A 16881-nucleotide genomic window follows, 5' to 3' on the forward strand; every position below is an offset into this window, starting at 1 on the left:
CAACCAGTCTCCTGCTGTCCTCGGCAAGTTCAGCCAGGCAATTGTGCAGATGAAATAGCGAAAGGTGCATGTGTGTGCACATTTCCTTATCACAAGGCATTGCACTGGCTGCATGCACCATTTATCAAGCAACTCTGCCACGTGAGGACTGGTAAATCCTTTTTTTAAAACTCTTCATGTGCATGCGTGCAATTCCCACACCCAGAAGAAGTCCCGGGGATTATGTAAATTCCAAAGTGGAAAAGGTAGAATCACACTTTCTATCACTGTTCCCCCGCGCAGAGAACCCTCATCACATACTATGAGGCTCCTCCCACCAACAGATGACACTCTTAGTGGTCTTTGCAAAGGAAAAGAACTGCCATGGCAGTTTTTCAGAAAAGGGTGTGGCTAACCAACAAAACCTGGACCCCCCCCCCCCCCCCCCGAGTCTATATTTTTAGGTGTGTGTATATAACATAGATAATTGGCTTTAAATAGTTAAATGGAAGCCTATCAATACATTTCCAGTATTTTTAAAAGAACCTGTTTTTATATGTAAAAAAAAATAAAACAAACTATAATTCGGGATTTGTAGGGCACATGGTACATTGGGTAGGGAAATTGTTCATTGCCTATTATAATGGTCCAGTAACAACTTGAAAGTGCGAAAGGAACAGTTTAACGATGCAAGCATAGAGCAAATACCTTAGCTGTAACTGCTTGTGTACAACAGTCAATTGTTTACTCCCAGTGGAGAAAAGATTGCATCAGAATATCTGACCAGAAGTAAATTTTTATAAACCATATATTTCCTCTGAGTTTAGCGGCAGCAGGCAGAGTTGTCATTCAGCTCTCCCTGCGCCAAACTGAGCGGCGTCCAGTCAATATGTATACATATTTAAATTCCTGCTCTCTACGTCGTTAGGCATGCTGGAATAATGCAAATTCTGTGCATTAATTTGGAACTCTTTCCATCTCGTTGACCATCCATACTCTAGAGACTCCGGATAGATCTTCCAGAGAGCTCTACCAAATTTATAAGAAGGCTCACACATACCTCCTATGCGCCTATTATTATTATTATTATTATTATTGATTTATAAAGCACCAACATATTCCGTGGCGCTGTACAAAGTAAGAAACAAACATTAGGTACATAATACAGACAATGGTGTACACCAAAATACAAGATACATAATTAGTGACAAAATACAAAAATGATACAGAATACAAAATACAGAAGTGGTCATGACAGTGATAAAAGTAACATGATGAATAAAATGTATAATGATTTCCAACACACAAAAGGGGGGAGAGCCCTGCCCTTGCGAGCTTACTATCTAAAGGGAAGGGGGAAAACAATTTTGCTAATTTTGATGATTACAAAAGTAAAAGGGAATGCACATGTATATTAATGGTCTGTTTTTGTTTTTTTCTTCCTTTAGACCTCTGTTCCTTTAAACATATTGACTCTTCATATGACAGCCTGGAGAATGAACTCAATGATGACGGAGATTCTTCATTTAGCAGTCTACCTACAAAGATGAGTCATGAAAACCGCAGCAGAGATTCCGTTTTGACTTTGAGCGACACTGATTTAGACCAGGTCTACCATGAAGATGGTCAGACCTATGGTTCTTTGAAGACCTCACCCGTGAAGATGTCAGCAGTCTCTCGCCACCGATCTGCGCTACATGAGCAGTCAGAGAATGAATCCCTCTGCTCCAACACTTCTGGATATTCCTCCACAACAGATGTGAGGAGACACCGACGCTGCTCTGAACCAGCCATCGGGATTCTAGCATCCAGATTTGGCCAACTTAACGAATCTCCAAATGAAAATAACTCAAGCTGTGATATACTTTTGTCTCAGTCGGCAGATGATTATCTCAAGGCGCATCGCTATTTGCAGGTTGAAGGCCAAAAACTTATTAATCGCAGCTTGACATTGGGCATTGATGTCTCTAAAAATAACAGTAAAAAGCAGACAAATGACAAAAAGAGCTCTCCTAACAGACTTTTGCCACCACCTGCATTGAGGCTGAATATTTGCTCCCGTACGAGTTGTTCTAGTTTGTCTTCTCCAGGAACATCTCCTTCAGGGTCTTCCCTGAGTTCCTTGGACAGTGCTTTCTCTCATTTCTCAGACTATTCAACGTTAAATGCAAATGAAGTGCCTTTAAACTTGGACTGCACTTTAAAGCAGCATAAAAAAACAGTAGAACTCAGTCCAGACTTCAGTGTTAATTCTGTATCAGGGTTTACCTTCGTAGACCAAGGCAAACAGTCTTCTGATAGTTCCATATGTTCTTCTAGAAAAAATGTAGCTGAGTTGCCAAGCCATAAAGTTTCATCTAGCAATCAACCCATTACGTGGTTGAAAAATGGTAAATCTGCTGTGAAAAACTGGTCCTCCAAGAAAAAGGACAAACTGGTGGCATCAGAGAACTGCAGCAAAACAGATGGAAGCTTTAACAATAAAGGACTACCTGTAACTAAGACTGAAATCTCAGAATGTTCCTTCTATGTTGAACAAGTACCTATGCCAAAAGCACTCTATGAAACAAAGCACCGTATTACAATACAAAGGCCAAAAGAACCTATGGATGACTGCCTAAGTTGTACTCCTAGGTTTGTTGAGGAGACAGTTACTTGGAATCCTTCACCTAAACCTTATTTGCCAGAGGCATGCTTGGTGGACAAGAATAGAAATGGTGAAACTGGTCTGGAGTGCAACCCATTCCTATTCCCATCTCCCATGTCCATAAATATTGAACTATCTTCACCCAGCCAAGCACCAGTTACCCAAACCCTTTTCCTTGGCCACAATATTACACTGTTGGGTCAACGAAATCGAAGAAAATCTACAAACTCTTTTATTCTAGAGGAGCCTGTGCTTCTCAATCAAAACCTTAAATGCTCTAGTGAACACTCTGTCCACCATCCAGAAGAGGAGACTTCTTGCTTGAAGGACGAGACAACCAAAACGTCGCTTAGCAGGGACATCAGCATCCTTGTCACTGGTTTCAAGAAGAACAAAGTGTTACCTGCTAACACGGACACTAGGGTCAGCACTGCCACCTGTGACTTGGTGAAAAACTTTTGTGTGTCTCCAAATCTAAACACCGTCACAGATGATGTAGTCCACCAACCAGAACTACATAAGCCTAATAAAGGCACAGAAGACTATGGCAAGGCCGTAAAGCAAACCAGCCAAGACTGGCATACAAAATGTTGCAGTGACGCCAAGTTTGAGGACGTAGACCAAAGATTTTTTGCTGAAGAGTCCTTTGTGTGAGGGCAGATCAGCAGATTGATTTCTTTGTTTTCATCAGACCTAGTATTAAGGCAACAGTTTTTGACTTTTAGTAGAGATTGCAAATTTAGCTTTGTTTTGGAAGAGTAAACTCCTTTTGCGTGTAATTTATGCGAATGAATGTAGTGTGCTTTTTAAAGAATTTTACAGTATTTTTTACCTTTTTTATTTTAGAAAGTAGAAAAAGATTTGTATTGTGTTTCTGATGTAAGAAGAGAGAATGTTGGCACTTATGAGAAGAAACTACTCCACCAGCCTACATCTCAGTATGCCTGTGTTGGGTGACTCCTGAGTAGCGATGGTCATGTCTAGGAGAAGTCATGGAGAAGCATGGGATTTGTTTGATCAGCTTATAAATTTGCAAAGCACTGATTTGCTGTGATCACATTCTGCTTTAGCACCTGATCATGACTAGCAAATCAGAGGCCTGCATATCTATCACCTGACCAAACTGATCACATGCTTCTCCATGAGTTCTCCTAGACATGACCATCACTACTCCTGAGTAAAGTAAAAATGTCTCTTGTAACAAGGGTGACTTGTTCCAACTGATCATTGGGCCTGAATAGGGACGCTCTGCTGGGAATGTTGGTTCTTCCCACTTTCCCGTCAGCAGAATCCAAATCTTCCAGCATTTAGCCCTTTCAGTAGTATGCACATCTCTCATCAAGCAGAGGTTATTTTGCACTATGAAAGTCTGACTGGAGGCCTTCATGTTCTTGTGAAGTTCTTTGATCCATAATTCTCGTGTCCATAACAAAAAGTGGGCACCTCACTGAGAAAGGAGGTGTCTGGCAGAATAAGGCAAAGGAAGAAAGTGGTATAGATACTGGATGGGCTTAAATGCTGGAGAACTGGATTCCAGGCTCAAGTCCAGCACACTCAATAAAGATAATTGCTCCTGACAGGAAACCCTGGTACCAATGTTACTTAACTTTATGGCCACTCAAAGTATTCTAGATATGTCTGGCGCTGGAATTGGGCGTTTAATAGGGATAACATTTTGAAGAAAACAAAAAATCCCTTCTGTAAATTGCAAAAGTTATCAGCTGCTGGCATTTTAAACTGTTTTTCTATCCAGCTGGCTGACTTGACCCCATTTCAGAAAGTCTGAACATTTTTACAGAGCTTCCTAATAACCTCCTTATTCTTCTAATAATCTGCTTTGCAATACTGTTTTTGGATGGTAACTTAGGCCCAGTGCACACCGGGCCGATCCGCCGGCCGAATCCGCCTGAAAATCCGCGTGGCTAATGTATCTCTATGGACTGGTGCACACCGGCGGTTTGAGGTTTTTAGCGAGCCGCAAACGTGCCTCTTGCTGCACGTTTGCGGTTTGCTTAAAACCTCAAACCACCGGTGTGCACCAGCCCATAGAGATACATTAGCCACGCGGATGCTGATGCGGCTGGTGAACACCCGGCGGATCGCATCAAGATCCGCCCGGTGTGCACTGGGACTAAACTCACTCAACAGCAGCCAAAACCGCTAGCGTTTTGTGGATCTGCTAGCGGTTTTGGTGTGCACTAGGCCTTTGGGCTTTTACGCCTTTGTCTGCCTAACCCGAACTGAGACCCTTTGTGTAAATTCCTGTTAGAGGCCTAACCCAAACCTCCCTTATTCCTAACCACTCAACAATTACCACTAAAGGCTAACCTACCTCTAAATTATTCCTAACCCTTACCCATCTAATATCGCCACCTAACCCACACTGCTAAACTCATACGGACTAACCCTAACCAACACTTGAAGATATTTCATGTACAAATGTAGTTTTAGCATTAAAAACCTGGTTCTGTTCTTCTACCCATAAGATGGCTGAACTTGCACTTATATCCTAGTGCTACATCTAAGCTGTGGAAAAGCTGTAACCTGGTGCCTGTTTTAACAGGCACTATGATGAGAGCTGGGACAAGGCCCTTTAATGACCAAGGCACAAGTGACAAAATATCCCCACCCCTTTCCCCAAAATGTTGCTGGCCAGGGATAACCCATAATGGTCTATAACAGCCCTTGGAAATCCACATGGTGGCCTTGAACCACTAATGAATCAAAGTGCAACAGGCATTCCTACTGCTAACAGCAGTGCCTCCCCTAACACTCCTTCAGACCAACCCTGAGTTTTACAGGGACCCTGAGGTGAGAGTGAAATGGAGGCTACCATTTTTATTTCCTGTTCTATAATTCCAGTTACCTGGCAGTCCTGCTGATCATCTGGCATCCGTAGTGTTTGAGTCACAACCCTGAAACAAGCATGTGGCTAATCAAATCAGACTTGAGTCGGAGCAACTTATCTGCATGCTTGTTTAGAGTATAGGGCTAAAAGTATTAGAGGCAGAGGATCAGCATGGCAGCCAGGCAACTGGTATGGTTTAACAGGAAATAAAAATGGCAGCCTCCATATCCCTCTCAGCTTAGGTTCCCTTTAAACATTCCATAAAAATTGCCTCCTAATCACCAGTGCACAGAAAAGGCTGATTTCGGCCCACAGATCCAATTAGTGTAAGCTCACCCAGAGTCGGGTAGGTGTGTCAGTTGGTATTCAGGTGTCCAAGCCCTTATTCTGATGTATAATTGAACTCGTGTGTTCTTGTAGTGGTGAGTCTGAAAGGAGGTGGCAGAAGTTGATGTCAGTAATGGTTTGTAAATGTAATATTATATCTATAATCGAATTGAGAATGTCTGTTCTTATGTTGACCTGTTCTGGTTTCCGACGTGTAGTGTTTGTGTGCTATGTGTTGTGTTATCCGGTAGGCCATGACGTTGAGCACGTTACATTTCATATTCTATTTAAAGTAATTCGAAAACTTGTCTGCTTCATGATTGTGTACAGATTGCCCGACCCCAATGTCATTTCCATGCTATTATTAAAAAGATGTGTATTTTTGTACTTGCTGAAAAATGCTGCTAACTTTCTATGTATTTGTTCATTGATTTGTTATGGCACTGATAATATAAATATATGTATTCTATTGTATTAAGAAATAAAGCCATTGTAACATAATGCCATACACTGAGGCAGTAGTGCTATCTTGGGGGGGTGGCGAAACTGTTCCTTCTACTTTGATGAGTGGGGCAGCAGGCACACTTTATCACCCAATAAACCCTATAATTGTACCGTATTCACAACAAGAGAAAAGTGTGTGCATCATACCAAATAGAACCTGATATATATGACTTTGCAAGCTTGCATTTGCCTTGCGCATGCCAGAATATGCAGGGTCTGTTAACTAATTACACTGCAAAATTATGCCCTGCGGAGATTAGTCAGTGCAGCATTTAGCACCTTACCAGGGGCGCCCGTGAAACGGGGGAAGCATGCACAGAACTCCAAGCCCACTCACTGCTCAGAGACCCTGCAGCTGCACCGGGGGGGGGGGGGGGGGGGGGAGACAGAAGCGCAGGCCCTCCAACCCCAAGCATGGCCAGTGCCAGGGGGAGCTGACCACACCTGTCTCCTACAGGATAGACCTACCTTTTGGTTTGATGCACACACTTGTTTCTTGTTGTGAAAACACTAATTGTACTCTATAAATCTATAATCTTACTCATCCAAACTGGTAACAAAGGGGGATAGATGGTGCTTTTTGCCTTCTGGGACAGACACCGTGCAAAACAAGTCTGTAGACAGTCTGTGTTACACCTACTCCAGTGCTTTTATTTGTGTTGCACAGGCTATTTATAACATTTACAGAAACACAAAACCTTGCCTGTAGACACAGACTAACCAGCAAGCTCATGGTGCCCCAGAACTCATTGGGGTGTGTAAGGGACTACAATGGTCCTAAAAGCCCCCTTACTAAGATGTTAAGAAAAACAAAAGTTTGCTTTCCTAAAACAGAAAGAATTTGCGATAATTCAGGTTGGAGTGAGCTCGAGATGTCTCCCAGAGCAACACTGCTGAATATATGCAAATTAACCATTGTACCCTTAGAAGCTAAACACACCTCCAGAACCGCTGGAATGCAATGATGTGTCAGCTTGTTTGAACAAGCTGACACATCATTGCATTCCAGCGGTTCTGGAGGTGTGTTTAGCTTCTAAGGGTACAATGGTTAATTTGCATATATTCAGCAGTGGTGCCTGGGAGACATCTCGAGCTCACTCCAACCTGAATTATCGCAAATTCTTTCTGTTTTAGGAAAGCAAACTTTTGTTTTTCTTGCCTGTAGACACGTGACTAAACTTAAAATTGAGAATCCTGACTTCTACGAGCAAACCTATTGTTTTCCCCAAATCAAAAGAAACTAAAAATAAAGTCTTTCACAACACAAAAATGTGATACATTTGGTTTAGTCCACCACAACATGTGGTTCCTAACTGGCCCTTTTATTCTCAAGTCAGCACCCCTCACAGGAAGAGCAGCAGTGGATTAGGCAAAGGAGAGAAGCCTTTTTTTAAATGTGTGCCTAGACCTCATGCTTTAACAGAATTCTTGACCTTCTGTGGTGTGGTAACAACAAGCATATACATGTTTAGAGCCTATACATACAATCTGATCAAAATGCTCACCAAAACTAGCAGCAAACATCACATGTATACAGTACAGAGCTAGCCACACATGTTTGCTGACACTTTGGGTAGTACTGCTCTCTATCAGGGCTCTCTCCTTGCCTACAATCTGTATTGTTCATGTGCCTATCGCAGTAATGCTTTAGGAGATCATTCTAATCATGTGTATACACTATTTTTTGGACTATAAGACTTTTTTTCCCCCCTCAAGTCGGGAAAAAGTCACTGCATCTTATAGTCCAAATGCAGGGAGTTCCTAACTTGTAAACACCTGCCAATATGAATCTCCAACCCGCCGCAATGTCGGGGACTACCTGTACTCTGCCCATGCAGAGGACACAAGGTGCATAGAGGACACAAGGGGGACACAAGAGGTACAAGGGGGCATGAGGTACAAAATGCCCCTTCACCATGGATGCACCAGATAGAGAGAGAGAGAGAGAGAGAGAGATATAGATTATATAGACTAGTCCAAAACCTGTCACTTCTATCAGATTTCTACTACTTACTGTAAGTGACAGCAACATAGGAGAAAAGTAATTTATGGCTCATTTTACGCTGGAAAAATGTACTTCTTATTTGTATATATTTGCACATATTTTAAATTTACAGTTTTTTGCTGTAGTGCCCCTTTAACCACAGCATGATAACCTTTATGGAATACAAAAAAGGGATAAAAAGTTTCTGTAAAAATACCTGGGTATTAAAAGGAAGGCTACAACGCCTCCTCCTGAATGTTTTATTTAAACATGCAGTAGCCCTAGGGCATTGATAGGCAAACTTGGCTCTCCAGCTGTTTAGGAACTACAAGTCCCACAATGCTTTGCCTTTATGAATCATGACTGTGGCTGTCAGACTCCTGCAATGGGTCTTGTAGTTCTTTAACAGCTGGAGAGCCAAGTTTCCCTATCACTGCCATAGGGAAAGGTGTACTTTAGGTCAATATGCAGTTTAATCACAACATTTATAACGTTAAGGGCTCGTTCACACTAGAGGCACTTTGTGATTTATTTTTTCTTTTAGCACTGGCAATTTTTCAAAATCGCCCTGAAAGCGCTTGTGCAATGATTCTTTATGAGAAAGTTCACATCTGAGCGATTCGTTTCCGATCCGCTCAGAAAAGCGGTGCATGGGCCATTTTTGAGGAGATTCCGTCTCAATGGAAGGTATAGGAAGATGCCAAACGCTCACAAAATCGCTTTGTGCAGCAATTCTATGAGCGTTTTTCCAGATCAAAGAGTTCACTTCCTGAGTCCTGACTTGCGTCAGGAAGTGAAAAAAATGCAATCGCTCTGCAAAGGCGTTTAGAAAAGCACTTAACAAAAACGGGGTATATACAAAACAATCCACAAGGGTTTTTTTTTTTATGAACAGCATCAGTCTTTTAATTCTTTATACAAATCAGTTTCCTTGATTGCTGTCAAAAGAACAGGATATTCAATCACAGAACCAAAACAATGCCTTAACCAAAACAATGCCAAATACTTAACAAAAACGTCCAACACACGGAAATCGAAAAAAAAGCGTCAAACGCCCAACACAGACAGCCATGCGAACGGAACGCAATGGGAACAAGGCCTTATGGAATAAAATGCTATTACAATTGATTGCAGGGAGCACAGAGAGGGTTAAGGCTGCATTTGCACTTGTGCGGTGGGAATCGTCGCAGGAAAAATTCGCATGCGGATGTGAATTTCGCATGTGGGTCTATGTGAATTTTCATGCGACTTCGCATGGATGACGATGTATGCGAATTTAACCATGGCAGCGCTGGTGTGATTTTCCATTGTTTCTATGCGAATTTGCATGAAAATGTGCATACCCAAACCGCATGCGAATTTCCTATTAAATACATTGTATGTGATTTGCATAGCGGTATGCGATATGCGAATTCTGATGGCTCTGACATGCAATTTTTTTCTGCACAGAAAAACGCAAAGGAATCCTGACAAGTGGAAACTGTCCCATTCACTTGTATTGCTATGCGAATTTGCATGCGAAAACCGCATGCGAATTCGCAATAGTGGAGATGGGCCTTGAGCCTCAGTGTTTACAGACCTGCTTATCAAATGCTTTCTCTGTTACTACTTCCTCCTGGCATTTTTCCTACAGAATAACTACCACCTTGGTGGTCATCTAAATTGGTTATTTTTACAGAAACTGTTTTTTTTTTTAAATCAGAATTAAAAGGAAGGCTACAATGCCTCCTAATGAATGTTTTATTTGAACATGAGTAGCCATAGGGCAAGAGGTGTACTTGAGGTGAATTTGCAGTTAACTCAAAAGGCCCTGTTTATAATCGCAACATTTAGAATGGTAACAATACTCTTAGATGATTGCAATCCTCAGTAGCACTTTAGTGTCATTGCCCACATTTATAGAATGGTCATCAGACCAGATTGCCACTGATGGTGATTGCTCAACCTGCCTGCTCAGTACTGTTGCTGCAGATTTCAGAAAGTAACAGCATGTGGCCACGTATGTTGCAACACATGACTATGTACAGCAGATGTATTGCCGTTACCCTAAAAAAAAAGGCACAAAATCTGCCTGGAAACAGATACGCTTGCACAGCATGCTAAAAGTTAACTGGCCCTTGGGTAGTGAGTTTGCTACCCACATCTGGGTCATAGCCTAGATTCCAGAGGTCCTAGCTGCTGTTCATAAGGTCCAGTGTTTTATTCTTAAATTTGCAAGATTTTGAGTTGATAAAATACCAGCTAAGCCTCTTTAAACCTTAAGGTACAAATACATTTTGGTCTAAGTTTACAGTGGTGCGGTGTAAGGCCTGGGACCCACTACAAAGCGCTATCACTAATAGCAATCGCTAGCATTTTTGATGAGCGTTTTCTGGCGATTTTAGTAGGGATTTTAAAAAGTGTGCGATTAGTGATTTTAATTCTGATTGGTCCTTTCACTTAATTTTCATTTTTTTACAGTGTGCAGTCATTTAAAAAACTCTAGCAAATCGCTGTGTAGTTTTTGATGAGCGATTACGCCAGCGTTTATATACTTTACATTGCAGAAACACGAACGCTCAAATATGCTGGCATGTCCTGCATTTGCGATTTTGGTCATCGCAATTGCGCCAGTGGAATTTGACCCATCCATTACCTTAGCTGAGCACTTGGGGAAATCACTAGGGGTTCCAGTCCTAACAGTTGCTTTCTAACCTGACTTACCGCAATGCACCACTTCTGCAGGGCCAATTCTAGCTGCTAGGTCCGATCCACCACCTTCCCTCCTTCCCCGTCACACCCAATTATTAGCTGTCCATCATACGTCCCCTAAAAAGCATTTTTGGGGTTCCCATTATTCACCTCCTCCTTTTCCTATACAGAGTAACAGACTGCATCCCCGCTCTCATGGGTCACCATAGCTGGAGGGGGACACCTTGGGGGCCCCTACAGGGTCTGGGGCAATTGCTCCCGTTGCCTCTATGGACGCGCGACCCCTCATCCATGCGACGTTCAGTGTGGCTGGTACGGCATTGTCCATTCATAAAGTGTTACTGCATTTGGTGATTATTCAATTTGGGGATATACATTTGTGAGTCAGAAAATCACAGTAGGTTTTTACTGAATGCGGTAAAAGGTCGATAAAAAGGGCTGCGTAGGTTTGTTAAAAAAATGAAATTCATTAAAAAAAAACTGTACGAAAATTACAATCTCATTTTCACCTATATAGCAGTCGGTATGGCTCACTGTATGTCAGATTTGACAAAAATTGGATTACTGGGAGGCTTAGCGGCAGAACGGAGGGGATGAAGAGGATGACAAAGGAGTCCATGGTCCTTATGGGGCTGGAGGAAGCCCCAGGTAAGTATAAATAAGGCCCAGTGATCCACTTTTGAGCACCCAAGGCTAAGACACAAAAGTGCGCCGCCCATCACTCCCACCACAGCCGTCACACGATTGCTATTAGACTAAGGGGTGCTCCAGGGCCACTAACCAAAGCCCCCCCCCCCCCCCCAACACCTTAATCTCTAGTTATCTGGCTTGCTGCCACTGCCATGTATCCCCTTTTCTTATTTTTCTCAGCTATCATTCCCCTATTGTGTTTGAAGCAGAGTCAGTTGTGTGCCCCCTCCTACACTGCGCCCTGAGGCTGTAGCCTCTCTCGCCTCTGCCTTGGCCCAGACCTGCACTGACAACTGGTTTACCTTTGTGTTGCGTTCCCTGTAACAGCAGCAACACAATACCCACTGTATACCAAGTCTTATATTACCGGAACCAGGGCTGGATTTACCATAAGGTATGTAGGCACGTGCCTACAGGTGCCTGATGATGGAAAGGCGGCTCACTCTCCTCCCCAAGTGCCTCCTTCCCTATACAGAGTCCCAAGCAGAGTGTAAATGAGAGGTTACTCACACAGCTCTCAGTATTCACCTGACAAGATCTCCCTTCAGGAGGCACCTCTAACAACTTAATATTTAGGGTACCTCTGGTTACTTGATACTAAATGATGCCTGTAGCTACCTATGATAGGCAAGGGACGAAAGGGTGAAGTGACAGCTGGGCCAGTCAGCACACTTATGGTTCGGTGGGGGTTTGTAGATTCACGAACAATTGGGCATGGCCTTGGGCACCACAGGAGCAAGGGCACCAAAGCAGCAGGCTTAGCTGGTGCAGCATTTGCAAGCTTGCAAATGCTGCAGTGCAAGGAAGATCAGGCGAGCTCCTGATTGGGGTACTCTTCTTCTAGCCGCTTGTGCAGCAGCCACCTTGCTCTCTGTGCACATTTGCATTGTGGCCGGCGGCTATGGACTTGGGCAGCATTGGAGACGGAAAGGAAGAGGAAGCTTCTGCACTGGAGACGAGCTGAGACATGAGTGACACTGATGGCTGCTGCGGTATGAAGGCAAACTGGCTACCTATACTGAAAGGGGAGGAGGGATTAAGGGAGTCATCTGGCTACCTATATTGAAGGGAAGGGGAGAGGGGTGATCTCGCTACTTATACTGAAGGGGGACGGCTGGTGACAGTGGCCTTGGGCGGTAAAGAGTACAAATCTGTCCCTATTCACGAAGGGCAAAATCTACGGTGCCAGAACATCTGTGCCTATAAGCTCCTGTGATGTAAATCCGAGCCTGACTGGAATTGCGCTCCTTTTCCCCTTAATGTGGATCTACAGAGAATTTCTTGTGATATAAAGTCAGGCACACCAATTTATTTTTCATTTAATTTTATTTTTTTCCCCTGAAGAATGTGGCATCATATGACTCAGCTGCAGCCCTTCCTCTGTCCTAGAGGGGTGACCCTGTAATACTTTACCTCTCCGCCGCTGTGTCTGGACTCTGCTTCCAGGTTTGCTCCCCACATGGTTACCGGCGCATTGTGTCGGCAACCACATGGGGCGCAAACCCAGAAGAGGAGTCCCCACACAGTGGCAGAGAGGTAAAATATTAATACACGGCTACGGGGATACATGTACACTAGGGGGGACAGTGGCCGGGGCTGTGGATGCGGCGTCACAAGGCCAATACTCGGGTCTCCAAGTACTCTAAAGACAAGTTTGCTCCATATCACTCACACACACACGCTATGGATTAACTCGTCTTCAGGAGCATTTGGAGTCCTTTTGCAGACTTCCCGGGAGACTCGAAGGAGTCTTCAATAGTAAAGTGGATCGGTATAGTGTGTGTGTGTGTGTGGGGGGGGGGGCAGAGCAGGAGCATCAACCAGGCAACCCAGGCAAGTGCTTGAGGCCTAGTGGGTGTAAAGGGGCTCCCCAGCCACCTTCTTTGGCCTCTATCCACTTCAGCCTACCAAAAGGATCACAAGGGGGACCTAGACCTAATACCGTGCCTAGGACCCCATTAACATTACATCTTAATCCATCTCGGTGGTGGGGGGGCGGGGTGCAGTTTTGGAACAAGGGTATACAGAGAGGACCAGTTAGGCTCTATGGGATCCAGAGACATTCCTCTTTTCAGATGAATATCTAACTTTTTTTTTTTTACCCACTATACTTTAAATACAAATTCAAATTAAACATATTTATTACAACAGGTATAGCTGTGCTACAAAAACAAACAAATAAACCATGATCTACTGCTAATCAAAGTCCATTTGCTATTATAAATATTAAATAAATAAAAACAAAAAGACACTTTACTTCCCTTCAGGGCAGGATTTACCGTAAGGCACTGTAGGCATGTGCCTACAGATGCCAGATGATGAAAAGGTGGCTCTATCCACGTCCCCAGTGCCTCCCTCCCTATGCAGAGTCCCGAGCAGAGCATAAATGAGAAGTTACTCACCCAGGTCTCGGAATTCCATCGAACAGATCTATCTTCAGTCAGGGGCACCTCTAGCTACTTAATACTGAGGATCACTCTGGTTACCTAAAGCTAAAGGGCACCTGTAGCTACCTGTGACGAGCAAAAGAACTGAGGGAGAAGTGACCGCTGGGCCAGCCAGCACACTTGCAGTGCGGTTGGGCGGGTGTTTGTAGGTCTATGGCGGGCGAAGTCTAAGGTGCCAAGACATCTGTGCCTATAGGCTCCTGTGAGGTAAATCTAGGCCTGCTTCCCTCTTCAGGTGCCCTATTTGATTTTGTAATATTTAAAGTGAACCCAAGGTGAGAGTGATATGGAGGCTGCCATACTTATTTCCTTTTAAACAATACAAGTTGCTTGGCAGTCCTGCTGATCTATTGGGCTGCAGTAGTGAACTGAATTACACCAGATACAAGCATGCAGCTAATCTTGACAGTTCTGACAACTGCCAGGAACCCCCGACCTGCTGCATGCTTGTTCAGGGGCTCTGGGTGAAAGTATTAGAGGCAGAGGACCAGCAGGGCAGCCAGGCAACTGGTATTGCTTAAAAGGAAATAAATATGGCAGCCTCCATATTATTCTCACCTCGGGTTCCCTTTAAAAAAAAACTGAACTCATTTAAACAGACTTTCTCCTCATGGCCAGAGCTTCTACTGCTCTAAACTATAATAAAACAAACATGAAACAAACCATGACATAGCGTGGCTTTGGCTTATTTGGCCTTTTTTGTGAATCCAGGCGTGCTGATGGCAGAAGGTAATAAAGTGTATCTGTGCTGCTTGTAAAAGAATTATGAACTGAAGCGGCTCAGATGAGGAAGTCTCAGTGGAGTACACATATATATAGAGCGAGGGGTAGCAGGGCCTTTCTGCAACACACAGAGAAATAATGAGCAGCACATGTCTCTACTGGAAACACGTGTCGCGCTACCACCAGAGCTCCTCGCTCAAAGCTGCCCATTCATCCCTACCGCTCAATGTCCAATACAGTGTGTTCAGCCAGTCACGGGGCTTGGTCTACATGTCCTGTCACCACGGCGAGGGCCTGGAGGAAACTGAGAATATTGATGTTCATTATATTCACGTGTTGTTTACAGTGAGATGAGCCATTGCCGTATTGATCTACAGTGCAGCATGCCGAGTGCGGTAATACAGAAGCCACTTTTATCCCGCCGCTGATTTCAAAGCTTGGCTCCAGGAACATTGCTATTTACAAGGGGGGAGGTTCAAGGTCCTCGGCCCGACCAGGAAGGGAAGGCCCTAAAGCCATGAAACTTCCACGCTGTGTCACAGATTCACGCCTAAAGTTCAGCAGATTTGGCAAATCATTTCTCAAGATTCTTTAAAGAGACACTGAAGTGAAAAAATGATGATATAATGAATTGGTTGTGTAGCATGGATAATTACTAGAACATTAGTAGCAAAGAAAATATTCTCATATTTTTATTTTCAGTTATATAGTTGGTTTTTATAACATTGCATCATTCTCAAAGGCTGGTTTCACAGTGGGACGTTAAAGTCCCACGTTACATCAGCCAGTGACGCAGCCTAACTAGAGTGACCAGATTTTTGTGGGTCCAACCTGGGACGGGGAGGGGGTTGTGGGGCGGGGGCGCGCGTCGAAAAGTGGGGAGGACTGAGGAGCGCGCAGCGACGAAGACTGGGGGGAGGGGGCTGCGCAGCGCGCCACGCCGAAAAATGGGCGTGGCCATGACATTGTATGGGCGGCGCTAACGTAATGATGTAACAGCGAGGCATAAGAAAGCAGTGTTTACGCCATGATGTGGACAAACGAGACTTTGCATCATGGGTGTGCAGAAACTGTGTGATGCTAATAGTATACCGTAACCACAAAGCAGCAAACATAGCCATCTATGACCATTAAATAATTAATGCAGTAACAGTTGCCCCGGACACCAGAAAATAAACGCAATAGGCAACATGTCAGCACAAAATAACCGCAATGTGGGCAACATGTCAGTATAAAATAAATGCAATGCGGGCAAACATGTCAGTATAAAATAAATGCAATGCGGGCAAACATGTCAGTATAAAATAAACGCAATGCGGGCAAACATGTCAGTACAAAATAAACGCAATGCGGGCAAACATGTCAGTACAAAATAAACGCAATGCGGGCAACATGTCAGTACAAAATAAACGCAATGCGGGCAAACATGTCAGTACAAAATAAACGCAATGCGGGCAAACATGTCAGTACAAAATAAACGCAATGCGGGCAATATGTCAGTACAAAATAAACGCAATGCGGGCAAACATTTCACCAGAAAATAAACGCAATGCGGGCAAACATGTCAGTACAAAATAAACGCAATGCAGGCAAACATGTCAGGACAAAATAAATGCAATGCTGGCAAACATGTCAGTACAAAATAAACGCAATGCGGGCAACATGTCAGTACAAAATAAACGCAATGCGGGCAACATGTCAGTACAAAATAAACGCAATGCGGGCAAACATTTCACCAGAAAATAAACGCAATGCGGGCAAACATTTCACCAGAAAATTAACGCAATGCGGGCAAACATTTCACCAGAAAATTAACGCAATGCGGGCAAATATTTCACCAGAAAAGAAACGCAATGCGGGCAAACATTTCACCAGAAAAGAAACGCAATGCAGGCAAACATTTCACCAGAAAAGAAACGCAATGCGGGCAAACATTTCACCAGAAAAGAAACGCAATGCGGGCAAACATTTCACCAGAAAAGAAACGCAATGCGGGCAAACATTTCATCAGAAAAGAAACGCAATGCGGGCAAACATTTCA

General features: G+C 43.7%; 1 protein-coding gene across 1 annotated transcript in view; it reads left to right on the forward strand.

Moving 5' to 3' along the window:
- The window catches only part of ARHGAP20 (Rho GTPase activating protein 20), a 182627-nt gene extending 178019 nt beyond the window's left edge, over positions 1–4608 (forward strand). Inside the window, exon 15 of the mRNA XM_068266910.1 lies at positions 1428–4608. Within this exon, the coding sequence (XP_068123011.1) occupies positions 1428–3280 (1853 nt within the window). The 3' untranslated portion in view covers positions 3281–4608. The remainder of the gene's footprint in view (positions 1–1427) is intronic.
- Positions 4609–16881: the final 12273 nt, after the last annotated feature.

This window comes from Hyperolius riggenbachi, chromosome 2 (assembly GCF_040937935.1).
Source record: "Hyperolius riggenbachi isolate aHypRig1 chromosome 2, aHypRig1.pri, whole genome shotgun sequence".
Classification (NCBI taxonomy): Eukaryota; Metazoa; Chordata; class Amphibia; order Anura; family Hyperoliidae; genus Hyperolius; species Hyperolius riggenbachi.